The sequence below is a fragment of the Myotis brandtii genome, unplaced genomic scaffold, assembly GCF_000412655.1.
Source record: "Myotis brandtii unplaced genomic scaffold, ASM41265v1 scaffold122, whole genome shotgun sequence".
NCBI lineage: Eukaryota > Metazoa > Chordata > Mammalia > Chiroptera > Vespertilionidae > Myotis > Myotis brandtii.
Window position 1 is genome coordinate 1235999 of NW_005354255.1, and position 24009 is coordinate 1260007.

At 52.3% G+C, this 24009-nt stretch overlaps 1 protein-coding gene across 10 annotated transcripts in view; it reads right to left on the reverse strand.

Moving 5' to 3' along the window:
• CELF5 (CUGBP, Elav-like family member 5) overlaps positions 1–24009 on the reverse strand; it is a 53780-nt gene that overhangs the window by 23304 nt on the left and 6467 nt on the right. For 9 of the 10 annotated variants that reach the window (XM_014533647.1, XM_014533652.1, XM_014533642.1 and 6 more), the window contains exons 2-3: positions 13137–13219; positions 1544–1595 (exon numbers count right to left, since the gene is read on the reverse strand). In XM_014533647.1, the coding sequence (XP_014389133.1) occupies positions 1544–1595; positions 13137–13219 (135 nt within the window). The remainder of the gene's footprint in view (positions 1–1543; positions 1596–13136; positions 13220–24009) is intronic. The other variant, XM_014533657.1, reaches the window with a different exon arrangement.

Here is a 24009-nt window from a genome sequence, read left to right on the forward strand (position 1 = left end):
CCTTCAATCCTTGGGGCGTCTGCACCACTGCTCCCACCTCCCAGTAAAGATGGTCTCTCCCTCCTGTGGTCTCAGAGAGCCCACACAGTACCAGGGTTAGGAACTACCTTGCCTGGCCTGGCCTAGGCCCCTGTCGGTCTCTGCCATCGAGATTCTACAGGGAGGGGTGAGCGCTGATGGCCCAGCAGAGCTCCCTGCCCAACCTTGCGGGGCTCAGGAGGAACTAGGCAATCAATGTTTGCTGAATGAGTGAGGCATGTGTGTGCACAGGACCAAGGGCCTGGGCAGCCTGCAGTCCCCAACAAGTGGAGCTGGAGTGGGGGCCTGGCTGGGACCTGCCCAAGTCCAAGGCCAGCGGTCAGTCTGGGCCAGCCTCTCCTGTGTGCGGCACCCGAGCCCTGCCCCCTGGGGTAGTTGTGCTGCTCCCCTGTAATCAGGGACAGCGGCAGCTTCCTCTCCCCGAGACAGTAAGATGGGTTACTATGGAGACCAGTTTTCTGGCAGCTGTCACTCATGGGGTGGGAGGGAGGGAGACACAGAAGCAGAGAGATTGCAAATCAGGAAGAGAAAGACATATGAGAGTGAAACAGAGATAAGCAAAGAGAGGCACAGAGAGCAGCAGAGAGAGAACCAGAGACAGGAAAGAAAAAGATAAGGAGAGAGACAGAGATATGGTGGGAGAGGGAGCAAGAGAGAGGATACAGAGATGGAGACATGCAAACCCCAGCTCTCCAATCCCTGACCCACACTGGCGGCCTGAAAACAGGCTCCCAGCCCATATTGGCTTCACCAGGCTCTTACACATTTCAAGCTCCAGGGGTCCTAACAGCCCTGTCCCACACACCATCCCCCGGCTGGCTGTTCTCCCTCAGCCCCCAATCCACCTGAGATGGGGAGGAGGGACAAAAGTCTCCAAGAATTTTTGAATCCCTCTGGGGACAGCCAAGCATCCCCCTCCATGGGCACACCTCTGCCACACAGTCCAGCCCCTGCAGACACCAGGCCCCAACCTGCACGCCCACAGGCCCGCCTGTTACAGTCAAGCACACATACTTGAACATACATGCCCACGCACAGGCTGGGTGCGCAGCGGTGCCCGCACCCCCACTACACCAGCCTCAGAAACACACATGCATATGTGCACATATTTGCACCTGTCTGCACACAGGTGTGCCCAAGTATGCATGCTTATATACCCAAACATACCCACTTGTCCAAACATGCAAACGTTCACACACACACGCATACACACAACCACCAAAATCAATCCAGAGCCCTTCAGGGACCCCATCCCCTCTGCGTCTGAAGATCCCCATTACTGATCTCTGAGAGGAATCAGGTATTTCAAGCTCCAGGGGCAAGTAGCTGCACCTGGCCTGTGGTCCTGTGGTCGGGAAGAGGGGACAGAGGCCCTGCTTCCTGTCTCCACGCCATTAGTGTGTGAGCAGGCAGGGCACTACTGCAGCCTTTTGTGCAGGAACCTTCCCTTCTTCCCCCATCCCTCCACCAACCCCCAGCCTGGAGGTCACGGAGAGATGACAACTACCTCCACGACTTTCGCTGTCCGCAGGCTTCACCTGGATTGGCCGTGCCATCTGTGGGAAAAGGGGGTGGGGAGAGGTCAAGGTTAGCAGCTGGCAGCGTGGGTAGAAACTTTGCCTGAGCTCTGCCAGGCAATCCTGCCTACCTCCCCAGCCTCAGCATCCCACCAACCACCCGGCAGCAACTAACACTCCACTCAGACCAAATAATACATGGTCCCACCCACAGGACTTTGCTCACGCTGTCTGGAAAACTCTTACCTAGCCTTTAAAACCCAGTAACAATATCCCTTCCGCCAGGAAGCCTTCCTGCCTCCCCAACTGCCATGAACTGTTTACAAAGATATCCCAACTCCACCAGTCCCTGTATGTGATGTGACTTTGTGGTTCCTCTCCTTGAGAACTGGAATCTATTTTCCTTTTGTATCTGCACTTGGCCATGTGACTTGCTCTGACCAATGGAAGTGAAGTTGTGGGAGTTCCAACCTTGGCCTCAAGAGACCCTGCAGCTTCCACACTTGAGACGCTGAGATTACCGAGTCATTCCAGGTCATGCTGGGGCAAACTACGGGAGCATGGGAGCCCTCATGCACAGAGAGGCCCCACTGACACACAGCACATAGGAGTGAGGCTGTCCTGACTCCGCTTGCCCCAGTCAAGACCCAACTGATTGCAGCTGCATGACCGACCCCAGGAGAGACCAGCAGAACTCCGCAGCTGACAGGTTGGGATTACCAACCCACAGAATCATGAACAAATAAAATGATTGGGGTGGGCCATAGCTGGTTCGGCTCAGTGGATAGAGCGTCGGCCTATAGATTGAAGGGTCCAGGTTCGATTCTGTCAGGGACACATCCCTGGGTTGTGGACTCAGTCCCCAATAGGGGGCATGCTGGAGGCAGCTGATCGATAGTTCTCTCTCATCATTGATGTTTCTCTCTCTCTCTCCCTTCCTCTCTGAAATCAATAAAAATACATTTTAAAAAATGATTGGGATGGTTTGTTCTCAGAAGTAGCTGACCAGTATACCAAGACTGCTACTTTTGTCAGCTCCCCAAGCCTTGGTGGGAGCACTATCACACCTGAGTGGACCAGCCTGGATTCGTTGTTCTGGACTCTTCTATCCCCTGCCCCTGGCCCTGAAAATGATGTTCAACAGAAGAAATCCACCCCCCAGTTCCCACCCGCACACTTACCCAGGCACAGGTATGAGATAAGCTAATGTGAATATTTGACAACAGACTTGAGGGATGTAGGATGGGGGTGGCATTTACTTCTCCGCTGGTCCTAGGACAGAATCCTCCTCCCAACCTGGTATCTCTGGTGAACTCCTACTCATTCTTCAAATCCCAACTCAAAAGCCCCAAGCGGTCAATCCTTCCCCTCTCTGAGTTCCCTCCTCCTCTGCCTCAGGGCAGGACATGTCTAGTGTTGCTCTTCTTCCTCCAGACTGGGGACCACAGCATCACCCCACACAGGGCAGGGCACATGGGAGATTCAGAGGAGCCTGCTGAACTAAGCTGACCGGAAGAAAGGGGTCAACATCCACCAGCACAGAAAGACACCTGGTCCCTCCCCAGCAGGTGTGGGGGCAGCGAGTGCTGGTCCTAGGTCAGACCATCTTGGAGTAGATCCCCACCCGTCCAGAGAAGGTGCTCGATAAATGTCATGTTCTAATCATAGTGCAGCTGCCCAGCAAGCTCGAGAGAGAGGCACCGTTTCACCCCGTTATATAGATGTCAACGTCAAGGCCCAGAAAAGTTATTTACTACATCCACCAAGGTCACGGTAGGTGAGGTGAGGCACTAGGAGTCCTAGAAGTCAAATTTAGAGATCTTTCCACCCACTCCCATGAGTAGAGACCTCTCTCCAACGTTAAAACCCCTGTCTTCTTCCCTCTGAACTCCTTCCCCTTCTCTCAAGACCCTGTCCCAGCTCTGAACCCCCTCCCTCATTGATCACCCCTTTCCCCGAGTCCCCTCCCTCATTGATCACCCCTTTCCCTGAGTCCCCTCCCTCATTGATCACCCCTTTCCCTGGGTCCCCTCCCCCTGTTGACTCCCCTCCCCCCTCTAGCTTACCTCCCCTTTCTGAGTCCTTTCCTTCTCTCTGCTCCCCCCCATCTGAGCCCCTCCCACTTCGGATGCCTCCCCCTTCTCTCTGAAAGTGTGTCCCAGGCACATATGGGCCTGGCTGCCTCCATGTGAACTCAGCCTTGGGAGCTCCAGAACCAGAGAGGCCTCAGCCGCCCCAATCCAGTGTCCCCAGTTCCGGTAGCCCAATGATCTGCCACCCAGCCACACCCTCAGAGGAAAGGGGGAACAATTCTCCCTTCCCTCACCCCCCCCACAACACACACACACACACACACACACACACACACACACACACACACTGAGCCTTGGAAGCCTGAGGGGGCCGGGGAAGGGGACTGTGTGGGTCACCTGGAGGCCACAGCCCCATCAGACTCTGCCTTGCCCAGGGCGGCCCCTCAGGCCCTGTTGCTAGGCTAGCCTGTCTCCTCCTTACCCAGGGAGCCCCAGGGAGAGCCGATGTCAGCACAGCCCGAGGCAACCACGGGTCTGGTCACCTGGGTCGGCCTTGGAAAAGAGAAAAGAGACACTGGGGCCTGCCAAAGGGCAAGGCAGTCCCTGCAGTTCCCCATCAAACCCTGGGACTGGCCCAGCCCCCAGCCCCTCCCCGGCAGAGGTGCTGTCCCCCGCATGCGTGAGCACTGCACTTGGAGTCAATCAGTCCAGGCACTCTTACCCCCACGGGGCCTCGGAGCTCATGGCTTTCTCTTCCTCGGCGACATGGAGGCGTGACAGGCGAACTGTGACACTCACAGGGATGTGCAGGGACAACACACTGAGCCTTCTCCACCTGGGTACCACACCCTGCTAGCTGGAGGCAGGAGGGGAGATGATTTCAACCAGATGGGACCAGATTCTGGGCTGGGGGCAGACTGAGGTGGTGAAAAGAAAAGGGAGGAAAGGGGGCACCTGAGCATCAGCCTCCTGCTTCCCCACCCCTCCCACCTCACCTCCACTGGCCCTCACCTCTTCCCCCCTCCCAGCACCTTGGGCAGATGAGGATGGGGTTGCCAAGGCAACACTGATTCACCACATGGAAGCTGGCAATTGTTGTTACCATGGAAACTGCCTCTTAGGGGCGAGCCTAGCTCCTGCCTTGCACAAAAGAGATATTTAAATATAATCTTCTAGAGATGGATGAGCCAAGAGAGGGAACAAGGGAGGGGGCCACGAGGAGGGAACCTGCCCCCAACACAGCACCCTCAACCCTCACCCCATTCTCATGGCCTGGGTACCTGCTCACCAACTGCGCCTTCAGCTGTGGCTGCAGAGCCTGGGTCTTCCACCTCCTACTGCAAGGCTCCTTCCCCCTCCAGGGTCAGCTTGGCAGGAGGAGGAGGTCCTGGTCTGCTCCCAGAAGCCAGGTGGGCAGCCCCCTCCTCTCCAGTCCCCCACTCAAAAGCCGAGGCTTGAAGGCCCAGCTATCCACACCCCACAGCCCCGTACCCCGCCTTACCCACCGGCCTAGAGACTCACACCAGGCTGGCTGGCATCCATGTGCTGTGGCCCGCACTGCCGGCCCTGGGCGCACAGGGGCGCATACGCAGCAAGAAAGCTGAGGCCCAGCGCCTCACTCTCTGAGCCCCACTCCCAAGGCAATCCGCCAGCCACTGGCCAGGCCCTGCCCGCCCACTGGAACCCTGAGAAGGTGTGTGGGGGGGAGGCAGGTCTCCCCATACCCCCACCTCTCCAGTCACCCCTGCCCACCCTTCTGGTTCTGCCCACCTCCTTCCAGCTTCCTCTTTCCATCTGCCCCACCAAGGTCTCTGCGGAGTGCCCTCTCTCCCTTCTCTACCTCTGGCTCCCCAGTGTTGCATCTCTTCCCTCCCTGCCCCCTCCCTTCCTCTTTTCATTTATTCAACGACATTCCCAGTGTGCCTCATACTGAGTAATGTTGCGTCCCAGGGAGGACCCCACTTGTCTGGTGGAGGGGAAGACAGAGGCAGATACAGACGCTCCCAGACTCATAGGGTCGGGGTAGGGGCAGAGGGCAGATTCAAGGGCTGGAGAGCCGAGAGCAAAGAACAGTGAAGAGCCACAGACTGTGCTGGGGCTGCACTGAAGACTCAAGAAAATCTGTGTTGGGTTTTGAAGTGAATAGGAGTTGGAGGGAGAGACTTTCTCATGTTGGAGCAATATGTACATCCACTGCCGCATTCATCTCCAAACAACTTTATGAGATGGGAACATTCCCGTTTTGTGGATGGGCAAGTCAGAAAGACAAAGAAGAAAGTCAGAATCAGAGGCTCAATCTCCTGCGGGTTTCCTCGGGGTCCTCTGGGGACCCAGCCACGCCTCTGGCCAAGCTCCTGTGGGCTGGGGCTCTGGGGGTGTCTGTGTTTGGGGGTGGGCACACATGTTAAGTGACTGGGGTCCAGTCCTTGCTCTGCCCCCCAGCTTTGGCTGAGTGACTTCAACCAAACCATACACCATTGGGAACACAGAACCCCTTAAGTCTGACCCGTGTCTATTACAGAGGAAACTGCGGCCGCTGGGGGAGGGCCTGCAGGAGGAGTCTCCAGTGGTCAGGCGGGGGCCCCGAAGAGCCTCCTGGGTTTGCAAAGTTGTGCCTTTAGAAGATGTAGGGACTCCAGGGGAAGCCCCACCTGGGTTGTTTCTGGGGGTGTGAAAGGAAGGAAGCAAGGTGGACCCCCACTCTGGGCTGCCCACGCCACCATTCCAGCCTCCTCCTCTCCCACTGGGGCCCAGACCAAGCCCTCCTCCACATCTAGATGCTGCCATGGCTCCCTACTGCCCTTGGGGTAGCATTCAGTTCTTCAACCTGGCATTCGAGCCACCTTTGCCACTCAGGCCCAGGCATTCCTCCCATGGGGCCCCCGGGGCACTGCTGTTGCACTAACTTGGCTGGAATGCACCCCTCTGCACCCCATTCTCACCTTGAAGAGAACCCCTCAAATTCCACCTCCCCCTGAAGCCTTCCTCTCACTACCTATCTGCTTTGGTTGCTTTGCCCAGACCTTGCTTTGACCAAGGCACAACCCCCAACTCTCTCTCTCTCTCTCTCTCTCACACACACACACACACACACACACACACACACACACACACTGTTCTTTTTTGGGGTGAGCTTCTCGGAGCAGGGCTGAGGGTCTCAGTGTCTCCTTACCCAAAAAGACCCAGCACAGAATCCACAAAGAACAGCTGACATGGGACGAGGCAAGACCTATGACTGTCACAGAAAGCAAAACCTAGGTCCTGTCCCCATGGGCACAGAGCAAGCTGGAGATGTGCTGGGCGCAATGCTCAGCAGGGGAGGTAACCCACGAGTTTGTGCCAGGCCATGTCTACACTATCCTCCCTTCTTGGGAAGCAAACAGGCTTGGAACGGCAACACGACTGGCCAGGAGTCCTACAGCTTGTCTTGCCTTGGATGGTCCAGTCATTCATTCAGCATAGATTTACCAAGTTCCCATCGTGTGCTCAGCACCTGGCAATGTGTCACCTCACAGGATCCTCAAAACACTCCTATAGTCCCATTTCACAGGTAAGTAAACGGAGGCCCGGGAAGGTCAAAGCATTAGATGTTCAGCACCTTGGGGCCCTTTGCTCATTTGCAGGTTTGAATTGTTGCTGAGCCAAGTCATGGGGTGTGGGTGTGGCTCCTGCAAGGGGGGCGCCTCAGAGACTCCTGTGTGCACAGAAAGGGTTTTCAGGAAGGGTTTGGGGGGGGACCCACAGCTGAACAGACAAACACATCCCTTTCAGAGGTGCTCGGATAAGCAGTAGGGTGGCTACCAGATCTGGGGTGTCCCTTGCCCCCAAGACCTTCGTGACGAAAAAGATGGTGTTGCCTTAAACAGTCTGAGAGACAGCAGCTGGCCACACTGGTCTCTGCTGGGGGACCCATTCCACTTCCAGGAACCCCAGCCTGGGGTTTGACAGCCCAGCTGAGATCCTCTGCTGGGCTCTGAGGCACTTGCCCCGCCTGGATTCAGGGTCCTGGGTCCATTCGGGCTCTATTCTGGGATTCTGTTGTATTCAATTTAGGATCCTATTCCAGGACGCTGAGATTTGATTAAGCTGTGTCCCCCACGGACCCTACTGGCACACGAGGAAGGAACTGGAAAGGGGGGTCATTCTTACTTCAGAAAGAAGCATTAGGGGAGGGGGAGCTCGGCTGTTTCGTGGTGTGGGCGCACAGGGCAAGCAAGTGACGGCTCACTCCCTTCCTGGTTTGACAGAGGGGAGCCGGTGGGTAAGAGAAGGGGCTCATGCAGGTCACCCAGCAGGTGAGAGGCCTGCCGCTGTATCTCACTTTTTATCAGGAGATAAAAAGACAAGTGTCCGCTGTACAATGCCTTCCCCAACTCACACATGCACACGGGGATGTGGGGGGGGGGCAGTGCAGGGGACAAGAGAGGTGGTTGCTGTCTTGATTTCTAGATGATTCCGCTCTGGCCCCTGGCTCCCGGCTGTGTGTGCAAGCACGTGCAGGCACAAGAGCCGCAGGGCGGGTGTTCCAGCACGAGGCGACCTCACGAGGCTCCGTCTTTTGGTGGAGACCCCTTGGGGTGAGGGGGGCTCAGACTTCGGTGTTCAGAGGCAGCGGACAGGTGAGGGGGCCTTCTCCCCAGCAGCCCCCTTCCACCGTGCCATCTGCAAAGGAGCCTCCAGATCTGGTTCTGACAGGCTGGTCCCACATCTGTGGGTGTCCTCGGGGGAGGGTGGCTCACCCGGAAAGTCAACCCTTAGCTAATCAGAAGCCAAAGGCCCACACACTTAGGGAGGGGTCAGAGCTTCTGGGTATGTGCCGGGTGGGCATGTGCCCACCAGAACCAAAGCACGGAAAAGGACCTCTATTTCGAACAGCAAAACTAGAAACACCCCACATGTCCACCAGCAGGAGGATGAACAATACACTGTGTATGCATGTCGTGGAATGCTACACGGCAACGGAAAAGCACCCATTACAGCTGCCTGCGATGCTGACTCTCATTAGCATCATACTAAGTAGAAAAATGCAGATGGCCTTCCATATCATATGATTCCATTCACATTGGGTTAAGAGGAAAACAGGCAAAAGCCATCTAATATTTTAGCAACGTGTTGGTAAGTGCTGAGACCCTGGAGAAAAGCAGGGGCTGGGAACCAGAAAGGTCAGAATAGTGGCTCCTCCAACAGAAAGAGAGAGGCCGGGCTGGGGCGTGGGATGGGGGTTCCTGGGATGCCGCTTGTGTAGTGACAAGGCGGGTGCTTGCTTTATCGTCGTTTGTGTTGCGTGCACTTTTCTCTAAGTGTGTAGTATTTTGCAAACTTTAAGAAATAATCTTTAGAAATCATGCTGTACTCCTGGAGGATGCTTCCCAGGCCTGCTGGTGGTCCCCAGGGGTCCCTGCATCCTCAGGGTCCAACTCTGAGCCGCCTCCCCCTATTCATCAAACATCAGCCCTCACCTCCAGGAGGACAGGGACCAGCTTTCTCTTACCCACCGTCTCCCCTCTGTCACACCAGCCCCCCTGGTGGATATGGTCTTAGATGAGGGGCCCCAACAGTGCTGGGCAACAGTGATCATTCACACCCCAGGCTCCATGTGGAGGCTGAGGAAACTGAGACCCAGAGAGGAGAGGGTATTGCCCGAAACTCCTCACCTCCCAACAGTGAGCTGGCATCCAAGACAGACCTCGATCCCTGCAATCTAGATATGTAATAACACCGCATTGTGTTCCCGGGTCTAGAACATTCTGGGTCTGTGCTATCCAATATGGTGGCTGACTCCTGGCCTAGGATACTCCAGGACTGCACTGTTCAGAAGGCTAGTGGGCTTCTAGTCTAGAACATTCTGGGTCTGCACTCTCCAATACAGTAGCTGGCCCCAGTCTAGAACATTCTGGGTCTGTGCTAACACAGTAGCCAACCTCTAATATAGAACATTCTTTTTTTTTTAAATATATTTTATTGATATTTTACAGAGAGGAAGGGAGAGAGATAGAGAGTTAGAAACATCGATGAGAGAGAAACATCGATCAGCTGCCTCCTGCACATCTCCTACTGGGGATGTGCCCGCAACCCAGCTACATGCCCTTGACCGGAATCGAACCTGGGACCTTTCAGTCCGCAGGCCGACGCTCTATCCACTGAGCCAAACCGGTTTCGGCTAATATAGAACATTCTAGATTTGATTTGTCCAATGTGGTAACCACCAGCCACATGTAGTCACTTAAGTTAAAGTTTACATTTATTAAAATTAAATAACATTAAAAATTCAGTTCCTGAGTCATATTTGCCACATTTTCAAGGCTCAATAGCCACATGGACCTAGTGGCTACCATACTGGACAGCACAGACAGGACATGTCCATCATGGGAGAAAGTTCTATTGGATAGCACGCGTCGAGAATGGCGAATTACAGCCTTATCCTGAGCCCCCTGCCTGCTTTTGTAAATAAAGATTTTTGTTTTTTTGTTTTAGTATATTTTATTGATTTTTTTACAGAGAGGAAGGGATAGAGAGTTAGAAACATCGATGAGAGAGAAACATCGATCAGCTGCCTCCTGCACACCCCCTACTGGGGATGTGCCTGAAACCAAGGTACATGCCCTTGACGTTCTATCGGACAGCACGCGTCGAGAATGGCTAATTACAGCCTTATCCTGAGCCCCCTGCCTGCTTTTGTAAATAAAGTTTTATTAGCACATAGCCACGCCCATTCATTTACATGGTGTCTGAGGTGACCCTGGGCTTAGAACATTTTAGAACCATACTGTCCAATAAAATAGCCACCAGCCACATGTGGCTGCGAAGCCCTTGAAATGGGGCTTGTGTGACTGGGGAATGGGATTTTAAAATTTGTTTAATAATAAGTAATAAACTATACTGACTGCCTGTTGAAATAATAAGATTTTAGAGATATTGGGTTAAAATGAAATATAGCATTACAATTCATTTTACCTGTTTCTTTTTCCTTTTTAAACGTTGCTACTGGAAATTTTAAATGCTGCGTGTGGCTTGCATTATATTTCAGTTAGCACTGCTCACCAGCTCTTTTTCCTAACCAGGATTTATCCACCTGGGCACTACTGACTTGGGGCACATCATTCTTTGTTGTGGGCCGTCTTGTGCCCTGCAGGGTATTGAGCAGCATCCTGGCCTCTACCCACAGCATCTTCCAGTCTTGACAATGACAAATGTCCCCAGACATTGCCCAGTGTCCCTTGGGAGCCGAATCGCCCTGGGTGAAAACTCCTCCTAAACTAATGTAAACTCTTCCGTTAGACAACAGAGGCTCTCGTGTGTTCTCAACAACACACCAGGCACGTTCCTGCCTCCGAGTCTTGGTACACTCTGTCCTCACACCACCCCCATCTTCATCTCCATCTGCCACAATCCTCCCATCTCTCAAAACTCAGCCCCAATGCTCCCTCCTCCAAGAAGCCATCCTGTTTGCTGTCTACTGAGTCTGCCATCAGGTCAGCTGTTTCTCCCTGGTGATGCTGCCCCAGGGCGCCCTTCCATCTGGCCGTTTATTTTGTGCTAACCTTCCGTAGCGGGTTGAATGATGGTCCCCCTAAAATACACCCGAGTCCTAACCTCCGGAACCTGGGAATAAAATGAGACCTTAGTTGGCCCTTGCCAGATAGAGCATTGGCCTACGGACTGAAGGGTCCCGGGTCTTCGCCAGATAGAGCGTCGGCCTACGAACTAAAGGGTCCCGGGTTCTATTCCGGTCAAGGGCGCATGCCCGGGTTGCGGGATTGATCCCCAGTAGGGGGCCTGCAGGAGGCAGCTGATCAATGATTCTCTATCATCGTTGATGTTTCTATCTCTCTCTCCCTCTCCCTTCCTCTCTGAAATCAATAAAAATATGTTTTAACATAAAAATAATCATAATAAAATGAGACCTTATTTGGAAAAGGGGTCTTTATGAATGGAATTAAATGACAAATCTAGAGATGAGTTCATCCCGGATGTATGGTCAGCCCTAAGTCTAATGGCAGGTATCCTTATACGAGAAAGGCAGGGGACATTGGAGAGATGCAGACACAGAGGAGAAGGCCCTGTGACCACGGAGGCGGGAATGATTGGAGTAATGAGTCTACAAGCCAAGGAGCTCCTGGCAGCCACCAGAAGCCAGGCGAGTCACAGAAAGGATTCTCCCAGAGGGAGTGCAGCCCTGCTGGCACGATCTAGAGATGAGCTCATCCTGGATGTATGGTCAGCCCTAAGACTAATGGCAGGTATCCTTAAACGAGAAAGGCCGGGGACATTGGAGAGACGCAGACACAGAGGAGAAGGCCCTGTGACCACGGAGGCGGGAATGATTGGAGTAATGAGTCTACAAGCCAAGGAGCTCCTGGCAGCCACCAGAAGCTGGGAGAGTCACAGAAAGGATTCTCCCAGAGGGAGTGCAGCCCTGCTGGCACCTGGGTCTCTGATTTCTGGCCCACAGAACTGTGACACAATATATTTTTGATGCTTTAAGTGCCATGGTTTGTGGTGCTTTGTTAAGCAGCCCCAGGACTCCAGTAGTTGGAAGGAGGGTTTTGAAAATTGAAATCAAACCAGGTCATTCCTCTGCTTGCCACCCTCCCATGGCCCCACTACCCTTGGAATAAAATCCAAACTCCTCACATAGTCCTGTCCCTTCCTCTTCCCCATCCTCCTTCCACCCTCCTCCTCACTCCATGGCTTCACTCTGCTCATCTCCTCGGTGCTCCTCAAAGGCACTGAGTTTGGCCCCGCCTCGAGGCCGCTGTACTGGCTGTGTCCTCTACCATGGATGCCCTTTGGGCAGACAGGCTCCCTCCCTCCCTCAGGCCATCAGGTTGCCTCCTCAGAGAGGCCTTCCCTAACCACCTGGTGTATCTAAAACCCACTGGGCCGGCACACCCCAGACTTCCTGTTCCCAGCATTGATGGATACAGGTGCCCCAAGCAGCTCCTGAGTGCTTTTGATGCTGAAGGGTCTCTGAGAATCCAGAGAGAATGGCAAGCCCCACCCCCAGAGCCACGAATCTCACTGTGGTTCCTTCACTTTGCAGCAGGAGGTGCTGCCTGGAGACCAGGCTCACTTGGCTCAGGGGACCTCTGCCCACCCAAAGAGGACAGGGCTGAAAGAGAGACCTGGCAGGTACAGAGCCTGGGCCAGCCTCCCCTTGGGATGGAAATCCTGCCCAAGAAACCCCCGAATCATGGGGCTGAAGCTCTATTTGCTTCGATGTTCCTTTAACACACTAGGACAGTCCTGCCTCAGGGCCTTTGCACGTGCTGCTCCCGCTGCCTGCTAATGCTTCCTCATCTTCAGGTCTCACACCCTCAACCAGTGCCACCTGCATAACCACACACAACCACTCCGGTGTGACGCTTGGGCCCAGTGTGCAGTAGGCACTCAATAAGTGCTCACTCTGGTGATCATTTCTGTCCCTCTGAACCTTATACCTCTTTCTGAGTCAAGACACTGCTGATCCTAAGAAGGGCCTTGGCCTTCCCCAGGCTGAGAGCCACCCCTCCGTTCTCCCCGCTCCCCAGGCAGCATCCAGACTCACCCCGGGCAAGGTCTTCTGTTCGTGCAGAGCAGTCTGAGCTTTGATGGCAGAGTCCCTGGCACAGTAAGTGAGGAAGGCACAGCCTGGAGGGGAGAGAATGGGGGTGTTAAGAGAAAGGGATGCTGTGCACCCATGTTCGTTCATCGCAGCATCATTCACAACAGTCAACAGGGAGAAACAACCCAAGTGTCCATGGGTAGATAAATGGACAAACAGTGTGGTCCGTCCACACAGTGGAATATCACTCACTCTTTTAAAAGGGAAATGATGACACCTGCTATGACATGGATGGACCTTACGGACATTTTGCTCAGTGAAGTCAGCCAGACACGAACGGGCACATGCTGTATAATTCTACCTGTAAGAAGTCCCCAGGGAGTCCAGTCCATAGAGACAGACAGTAGACCTTGTCAGGGGCTGAGGAGGAGGATGAGGAGTTCATGTGTAGTGGGGACAGAGTTTCAGTTTGGATGAGTCCAAGAGGAGGATGGTGGTGATGGTTGCACAGCAATGTGAATGCACTCAATGCCACTGAGCTATACACTTAAAAATGGTTAAGATGGTGAATTTAGCATTATGTGTATTTTTCTACAGTAAAACACCTGGGGGGGAAGGGAGAAAAACATGAGAAAATGGTAGATTTTATACTATGTGTATTTTACTACAATTAAAAAGAGGACCCGAACCGAAGCCACCGTTTGCGGGGGGAGGGAGGGTGCAGTAGCAGTGGTTCAGCCCCGCCACTTCCCAAAGAGTGAGACAGGGAGGGGGAGAGAGGAGACCCCCGCTGTTGATGGAGTCCGGGGCTGGCAAAGTGCGGTCAGGGCGTGGTGGGGAGAGGACGATGGGGACAGGACCCAGCACTGGGATGAGGAGCAGTGGGCTCTGCCACTGACTCGCTTTGTGGTCTTGGATGGGGCGCTGCCTGGTCTTTGCTCAGTTTTCCCCAAAGAGTATGGTCCGAGAGTGCCTTGAGATGGACCCACCAAGGGGCATCCGAGGCTCCAGAGGGTGTGTGGTCCGGCGGCAAAGAGCAGAGCCAACCAGGAGAGGCCCTGGAGGTGTCCAAAGCCAGGGTGTGATTGGACGACGTCCTGGGTTACGTCCTGGGTTGGGGCGGGGGTGCCAGGTGTTGAGAGTCACAGAGCAAGAAACATTGAGACAGAGACAGAGACAAAGAGAAGCAAAGAGAAAGAAACGCCCAGAGAAAGACCAATGAGATCAAAGATACTTTGCAAGATGTTTGCAGAAGACAGGGTGGGAGTGGCAGGCAGGTGTCCGGACCCCTGAGATGGACCCCCGAGGTCTGGGCCCAGTGCTGGGCTTTGCCTAACTTCTGCGGGCCTTGTTTTCACTGCCTGTGAAATGAGACCATCCTCGCTGTTGATGGAGTCCGGGGCTGGCAAAGTGCGGTCAGGGCGTGGTGGGGAGAGGACGATGGGGACAGGACCCAGCACTGGGATGAGGAGCAGTGGGCTCTGCCACTGACTCGCTTTGTGGTCTTGGATGGGGCGCTGCCTGGTCTTTGCCTCTGTTTTCCCCAAAGAGCATGGTCCGAGAGTGCCTTGAGATGGACCCACCAAGGGGCATCCGAGGCTCCAGAGGGTGTGTGGTCCGGCGGCAAAGAGCAGAGCCAACCAGGAGAGGCCCTGGAGGTGTCCAAAGCCAGGGTGTGATTGGACGACGTCCTGGGTTGGGGCGGGGGTGCCAGGTGTTGAGAGTCACAGAGCAAGAAACATTGAGACAGAGACAGAGACAAAGAGAAGCAAAGAGAAAGAAACGCCCAGAGGAAGACCAATGAGATCAAAGATACTTTGAAAGTTGTTTGCAGAAGATGGGGTGGGGGTGGCAGGCAGGTGTCCGGACCCCTGGGATGGACCCCTGAGGTCTGGGCCCAGGGCTGGGCTTTGCCTAACTTCTGTGGGCCTTGTTTTCACTGCCTGTGAAATGAGACCATCCTGGGCTGCTCTGATGCTGTTGGACCCTGTGTCCCCCAGCCCCAGCGTCTCCCACTCATGGTCCCTGTCTCTCTGCCTCCCTTCACTCCCGACTTCCCGTGCAGAGCTCTTGGGAACAGCTCTGGGGAGCACGCTTCTGCCCCAGGCAGGAGCTAATTAAAGCTGCATCCCTGATGCTTACCACAGTGGCTGCTCCCACCAGCTGGGCTGGGTGATGGGGAGGAGTGTCCGCCCCAAGCCTGAGAGGTCTCTTGGAACTCTGGGGAGGAGGGCACCAGGCAGAGCTGGAGACAGGCGCCAGCATTTTAAAAACATTTGTAAATGTAAAATGGTACAGCCGCCGTGGAGAACAGTTTGGCAGGTCCTCAAAAAAGTTAAACGTAGAATTACCATATGATCCAGCAATTCCACTCCTGGGTAGATACCCAAAAGAACTGAAAGCAGGGACTCAAAAGAGATATTTGTACACCCATGCTCACAGCAGCATTGTTCACAATAGCCAAAAGGTAGAGAAACACCCAAATATCCATCAACAGATGAGTGGATAGATTGTGGTATATCTATATAATGGAATATTATTCAGCCCTGAAAGAGAATGAAGTACGGCTACAACATGGATGAAATTTGAAAACATTATGCTAATAAGCACTGCCTTTATAATTATTCAAAGTATGTGTACACACTTTTGGGACACCCTATATGTACAACGAAATATTATTCAACCTTACAAAAGGAAGACATTCTGAGCCATAATACAACATGATGAACCCAGGGACCTTTTGCTCAGTGACATAAGCCAGACACAAAAGGGCAAATAGCGTATGATTTCATTTTATGAGGAGTCACATCGCCTTACAAAAGGAAGACATTCTGAGCCGTGCTACAACACGATGAACCCGGGACCTTATGCTCAGTGACAAGCCAGACACAAAAGGACAAATAGCGTATGATTTCATTTTATGAGGAGTCACATCCATAGAGACAGGAAGTAGATGGTGCGTGCCAGGGGCTGTGGGTGAGGATGAAGAGTTAGTGTTTAATGGGGATGAAGAGTTGGTATTAAATGCAGTTTTGCTGGGGATGGGGGACACAGGGTCCAAGAGTTTCAGTTTTGCAACATGAAAAGGGTTCTGGAGGTGGGTGGTGGTGATGGTTGCACAACCACGTGAATGTGGGTAATGCCACTGAGATGTACACTGTAAAATGGTAAATTTTACCACAATAAAAAATTGTAATTGGTATATATTACAAACCTCCTCCCCCACAAAGGGCAGCATCTGTAAGTGTACAATTAAATAATTATAAAGCCATGTGATCATCTCACAGATCCAGAAATAGAACATGGAAGCCACCGGAAGCCCCATGTTCTGTCCACCCTACGACAATCTTTCATCCCCAAGAAGTGGCCACGACCCTGGCCCTTGTGGTAACCAGATCATGCTTTCATTATGGTTTCCCACGCCTCATGCGTCGCTCATCATTGTAGCTGAGTGCTCCCCATGTTGAGCTTACGTAAATGAAATCACAGTGTATGTCCACTTTTGTGTCCGGTTTCTTCCACTCAACGGTGGATGCTGTGTGTCTTGGGGATTAATTCCTTTCTATTTCTGTGCAATATTTGATCCTATGAATATACTACAAGTGGTTACCCATTGTCCTGTGGATGGGTGGCATTTAGGCTGTTCCCTGTTTGGGCCCCATGTTGAACTTACGTAAATGAAATCACAGTGTATGTCCACTTTTGTGTCCGGTTTCTTCCACTCAACTGTGGATGCTGTGTGTCTTGGGGATTAATTCCTTTCTATTTCTGTGCAATATTTGATCCTATGAATATACTACAAGTGGTTACCCATTGTCCTGTGGATGGGTGGCATTTAGGCTGTTCCCTGTTTGGGGCTATCATGAATAAAGCTGCCATGGAACATTCTCACATATATATTTTGATGCACAAAGGCATATCCAGGAATGGGATTGCTGGTTGTGAGGTTGGTATATGTTTAGCTTCAATCGATTATTTCAAAGTTTTCTGACGTGGTTGCACCCCCGTATACTCCCACCAATGGGGTCTGAGGATCTTATTAGTGCTTCTTTCTCACCAACTCGGTTTTGCCAGCCTTTTAAATGTTAGTGGTGGGTGTGCCATTACATTTCATTGAGATTTTAATGTACATTCCTGAATTATTGAAGCTAGGCAACTTGTTTCTTTTTAGAAGTTCTTTATATATATTGTGTGTTTATCTGTTTTTGTTTCTGTGTGATGCAAACATCTCCCAATCCATGATCTATCTTTCTATTATTTTTTTCTGTGTGTGTGTTTCTATTTTCTGAATTTAATCCCCAAAGGTCTTCAGGGAGATGAGAGGTGGTAAAATACCTAGCTCTGCCCTGGCTGGTGTTGCTAAGTTGTCAGAGCGTTGGCCTGCACACTGAGGGGTCATGGGTTCAATTCCTGGTTAAGAGCACGTACCTGGGTTGCAGGTTCGATCCCCAGCCATCATCAGGGCGTGTGTGAGAGGCAACCAACCGATATGTCTCTCTCACATCAATGTTTCTCTTTCTCTCTCTCTCTCTCCCTTTCCTTCCTTCCCTTCCATCCTCTCTAAAAAGCAATGGGGGAAAATATCCTCAGTTGGGGATTAACAACAAAAAAGAATAACTAGCCCTAAAACCTGAGAGAAATTAGGCATGGCTGGCAAGAAATCAGGCTGCAGGCGATGCAAAATAGGGGCAGAACCCTTCCTCCTTGGGTCCTTTCTCGCCTGTGGAGCCCCACCTGCAGAACATGGAAGGGTAGGGAGGGACCCAGAGCAACCTTCCATACCATTGGCCTCTGTGTCTGTGAATTTTGCTGCACGAGGAAGAAATAACCCAATCGCGGGTCGCTGTCCCTGGTGCTGAAATGATTCCCAGTTCTCTTTGCCCGATCTCTTCTGGGACTCTCAGTTTTTCTTCTCTAGTTGGTGAAAATGTGTGATGTTTACCCGTTTCTAGATATATAGAGCCTTGGCATTCAGTTCCTGGAAGGGTTGAATCGTCTCCCTAGCCCTCATCGTGGTCCAGCCCCATGGACCAGGAGGTCACAGTTTGATTCTAAGTCGGGCACATGACCAGGTTGTGGGCTCAATCCCCAGTAGTGGGTGTGCAGTTTGGCATTCAGTTCCTGATAGGGTTGAATCGTCTCCCTAGCCCTCAATTCATATGCTGCTGTCCTAACTTTCAGGACCTCAGAATGTGACCTTATTCGGAAGTAGAGTCATTGCAGATGGAATTAGTTAAGATGAGGTCATACTGGATTAGAGTGAGTACTAATACAACACAGCGTGTATCTTCATAAAAGGGAGGAAATCCTGACACGGAGATGTGCACACAGGGAGAAGGCCATGTGGACACAAAGGCAGGAACTGCTGTTCTAACTTTTAGGACCTCAGAATGTGACCTTATTCGGAAGTAGAGTCATTGCAGATGGAATTAGTTAAGATGAGGTCATACTGGATTAGAGTGAGTACTAATACAACACAGCGTGTATCTTCATAAAAGGGAGGAAATCCTGACACGGAGATGTGCACACAGGGAGAAGGCCATGTGGACACAAAGGCAGGAATCGGGCGATGTATCATCAAGCCAAGGGAAGTAAGGACTGACAGCAACACCGGAGGCTGGGCGAGGGGCCTGGGTCAGATTCTCCCTCTCCGTCTCAGAAGGAACCAACGCAACTGACACCTTGATCTCAGACTTCCAACCTCCCTTGGAGGGAAAACTCAGCCCACCCCATGCCCACACTGGGTGAGCTGCTCAGTCTGATTCCAGCCCTGGCCACCCCCACACCACACATCAGCCCCGTTGATGACGTGGGAGCCTGGCTGGGTGTCAAGCAGCCCCTCCCCAAACTGACCGAACCCTGAGGGGTTAACTGGTGAGTGGGGCAGGTAGAGAGGGCAAGTCCACCTGCAAGAACTGACAGCCAGAATGCTTAGCACATGACAATTCTATGGTTCCTTTTACACACACCTCCATTTTCAAAGCTAGGACCAGGGCTGATCTTGGGAGGGTCAGTGCCCACAGATCTCTTGAGAACCAAGGGCAAAGTTGCACGAAATGGGGGGGTCTGTGGGGGGGGCAAGAGATTTCTTCCATGTATGAAAGTTTCCTGCCCAGCCGGTGTGGGTCAGTGGTTGAGCATCAACCTATGGACCAGGAGGTCACGAGTTGCACCAATGGGGGGATCTATGGGGGGCAAGAGATTTCCTCCATGTATGAAAGTTTCCTGCCCAGCCAGTGTGGGTCAGTGGTTGAGCATCGACCTATGGACCAGGAGGTCACGATTTGATTCTAAGTCGGGCACAAGACCAGGTTGTGGGCTCGATCCCCAGTAGGGGGTGTGCAGGAGGCAGCCAATCAATGATTCTTTCTCATCATTGATGTTTCTATCTCTCTCTCCCTCTCCCTTCCTCTCTGAAATCAATAAAAATATGTTTGAAAAATAAAATTTCCTAATACAGTAAGTAACTAGACATGCCTCACCATGGATCTCTTTATAAGGAGAGGGCTCCCCGTCCCTGAAGGTAAGCAAGCAATGGCTCCACAAGGAGAAAACGTCTTTGCCAGGGAATCCTTAGGGTCCCTCCTCATGCCAAGATCCTCTGCTCTCTGCTCTGAGATCTGATCTTTGGTGATTTCGTGTTGAAATTGTAACAACAATAATAGTTGACTTCCACTGAGCACCAGGCATCTTATGGGGGCATGCCACCCAAATCAATCCTTTGAATCCTCAGACTAGACAAAGATAATGGCACTATTGTTTCTATTATTACCTCCATCTTGCAGATGGGGAAACTGAGACGCCAGCCATTGAGTCATCTGCCCAATGTCACAGAGCAACAGGGGCCAGAGGTTTCTGAGTTTCAGAAAACCACCGCACACTGGGGACTACTTAACTTAAGTTGCTGAAGCTTGTTACACTGACTGAATGGCCTAAAAATGTTTTAAAATGAAAAGGAGGGCTTTTCCTTCTTACTATTTATAATGCTTATTCTCATGCATAAGTCTGGGATTTCTGTCACTTCCTGGGGAGCTTGGTAACTCTGGGGACTGACCCTGGCTGGCCGGGTCCAGGCACACCCCCGTGCTCAGCCTCTCACTGACGGGCTTTGAACACCACATTTCCTTGGTCCACACACCCTAATCCTCATCTTTGGCTCATTTCTCCTCACCTGAGTCACCCTCTCCTCTGGGGTGCCTCACCACCCCAACCGATGTAGGGTGAGGCACCTCATGGGCTTCTCCTGTGCCTGTGTGTCCCCCATCTCTGCTCACTCATGCTGTAACTGCCTCGTCGTGTGTTACTGGCCCCCAAAGGACTGTGGGCACCCTGAGGGTGGGGACAGGGTGTGTCCCAGTCACTGACATGTCCCCAGCGCCCAGCACACAGAGTGTGCTCAGTAGAATTTGGCTACTGATAACGGCCTCCATCGTGGCGCAGCCCCATCATCTCCCACCTGGACAGGGCAGTTGCTTCTGCTCTGGTCTCCCAGCTTCTATCCTGGCCCCCAATCTGTACTCCCCACAGCAGCCACCAGAGGGTGACTGTGAGCACCCAAGTCAGGTTCTGTCCCCCTCTGCCCATAGCCCTCCAGGGCTTCCACCTCCTTCAGGGTGAAAGCCCAAGTCCTCCCTGAAGCCCACACGACCCTGCACAACCTGCCCCCATCCACTCCCCACCCTTGCCTCCTCCCTTGATTACTCTGCTCCAGCCACATAGGTCCTGCCCCATGACCTTTGCACATGCTGTTCTGAAATGTACTTCCCTAAAACCTTTTCATGGTTCACTCTCACTTCCTTCAGGTATTGGCTCAAATGTTACCCCCTTAGTGAAACCTTCTTTGAGCACCCTGTTTAAAATTACAGCCTTCAACCATCTCCCATCCTGTTCTTTTTTCCCCAGTGCCCTTATCACCATCTCACATGCCATATATTCTATTTGTTTAGCTCTGTCTGCCCCACAGAACTGTAGCTTCCATTAGGAGTGGAGTTTTTATGTGTTTTGTTCAATGGAGGTCCTCAGGACCTAAATAGTGCCAGGCATGCAGTAGGTGCTCAATAAATGCTTGTTGACTGACTGAATTTATTTTGTTTCCAAACTGATCTGCTAATATCAAGACCACTTCCTTGAGGGCAGTGACCACATTTGATGCATTTTTATTCCTCCTTCCCCCCACCAGTCAATATTTTCTGAGCACCTACTGTGTGCCAGCTTTGCTGGGGAAACAGATGCAGGAAAGACAACCTTGTTCACCTTCTCTTTGATCCCCAACATCTCCTTCTCTCCCCAGCCAGGACCCTAACCATAACTGATTGCGTGAACCCCTATTCCAAATCCCTTTGATCCCAAGCCCCTGCACACTGGTACCTCACATTCTTGGTCCTTAATTTCAGCTCTGTGATCTAGTGGCTAATCTAGGACCGATGATTTTGGGCCAGCCACTTAACATCACTGAGCCCCACTTTCTCATTCATAAAATAGCAGTCATAATACTATCTGTTACGGATTATAGGAGATCCTCCCTTCTGCTTTAGGACCACTCTCCATCACCCGCCTGCCCCGGCCACCCTCTCCACCTCTTCCTTCCTCCTCGCAAACTGAGACTGTCACCCACTTCACTGAGAGCAACAGGCTGATGGGCCCTCTCCCCTATTCACTGTCCCTCCCCACACTTATAAACGTATCCGTTCCCGTCCAAGAGGGCAAGGCCTCAGGCTCAGGGATCACATTCCTGGACCCCTCCATTGGGTGCACCACTTCTTGGCTGACCTTTTACCTCCCTGGCTGCTTTGCTGCCTCTCCTCTGCCCCCGCCTTCCATGTTGGGACTTTTCAGGGCTCTTCTGGATCCCCTTCCCAGATCTCCTGCCCACAGCCATCTTAACTCCTCCCAGGGCTTTAATCACCAGTGATTCACCCATCCTTGCACCCACCCATCCACCTGTCCATCTACTTATCTATCCATCCATCCATCCATCCATCCACCCATCCATCCATCGATTTATCCACCTATCCACCCACCTGTCCATCTGTCCATCCATCTATCCGCTATCCATCCACCCTAGAGCAGTGACTCATCCGTCTCTCCCCTTAGCACTGCTGACACGAGGGATGGGTCACCCTCTGTGGGGGCTGCCCTGGGCACTGTGGAGTGCTAAGCAGCATGCCTCGTCCCACCCACTCAATGCCAGGAGCACTGCCATCGTGACAATCACAGATGTCTCCAGACATTACCCAGTGACCCCTGGCAGCAGGGTCACCCTGGGTAACACCCACTTCACAAGAATCCTCTCTCTTCCTCATCTCCTACCCTCCCCAACCAAGAGCTGATAATTTGACATCTTAAATATGTCTCCAGCCATCCCCTCCTCTCCAAGCCCACAGCCCAGGCCCAGCTTGGCCTCATCCTCTCCCATCTGGACCACGGCTTGGCCACCTCTCTGACCTTTGGCCTCCCCTCCTGCTCCCATCCTTCCTCCACACAACCCACCAAAGGGATATCCCTGCACTCAGCTGTGAACTATGTCCCTCCCTGGCTCTAAGCCCGCCAGAGCTCCCCAGTGCTCTCAGGTCAGAGCCAAGATTGCCAGCCTTTCCCAACCTAATCACTGCTGTCTTCTGACCTCTTCTCTCAGTATTTCCCTCCACTGCCCTTAAATTCAACCCTCTTGTACTTTCCTAGACACACGTGCAGCCCCCTTCATGCCTCCAGGTACCTGACTCTGGAATTCTAAACCCTCCCAAATACACAGTCATGTTCTAGGACTCTCTGTGCCTTATTTTCCCCATCTAGTAAGTGGAAGGCCCAGAGTCCACATTCTCCAGATTCTGGAAAATGATCTCCCTAAGGGACCCCTGCCCACAGCCCTCCAGGGCTCCCACCTCACCTCCTCCCGAGGTCCACACGGCTCTGCCGGACCTGCCCCCATCACTTCTCTGCCCTCTCCTCCTCCCTCTCTCTCCCTTGCTCCTTCTGCCCCAGCTACACGGCCTCCTCGCCATTCTTGCAACAAGTCAAACTCATTCTGAGCTCAAGGCCTGTGCACATGCTGTGTCCTCCCCCTGAAATACCTTTCCCCCAGCTTTAGAATAACAGTTTTCTCACCTGTCATTCAGATCTTATCCCAAATGTCACCTTCTCAGAGAGGCCATCTTTGGCCACCCAAGGTAAGCTGTCACCCCCTAACGCACATCTGGTTTTCTTCCTTCAGAGCAGCTCATTCCTATCTAAATCTTACTTCTGTGTTTACTGGTTTACTGTCAGTCCCTCCTCCCTGCTGGACTTCTTGGTGTCCCCAGAGCCTTGCTCAGTGCCTGGCAAGTCACAGAGACTTGATAAACAGTTGTTGACTATCTAACTGCCTAACTATGTATTGACAGCAACAATATGCAAGGCATTACTCAGTAATTACATCAATCACATTATATAAGTGAATTCTAATTTTTGTAACGACTCTCTAAGATAGCTATCAACAGTCTTTCTCTTTTACAGATGAAGAAGCTAAGAAAAGATGAGGTGACTTGTTAGAAATAAAAGCAGAGCCAGGAATGGAAATCAGGTCTGTCGGCCTGCAAAGCTGATGGCCATCCCGCCCACCAGGTGAGGAGGAAGGTGGCAAATGTTGGGGAGGTGTCCATCTTCCATCCTTCAATGCACCCACCCATCTACTCATTCAGCCACCCACTCTCCTGTCCATTCATCCACCCATCTTCCCATCTATCTATCCATCTTCCACCCATCCATCCATCCATCATCCACCCACACTCCATTCATCTATCCACCATCATCCATCTTTCTATCCATCTATCCATTCCTCCATCCACCCATCTATTCTTTTATCCATCCATCTATATATTCATCCAACCATTCACCCACC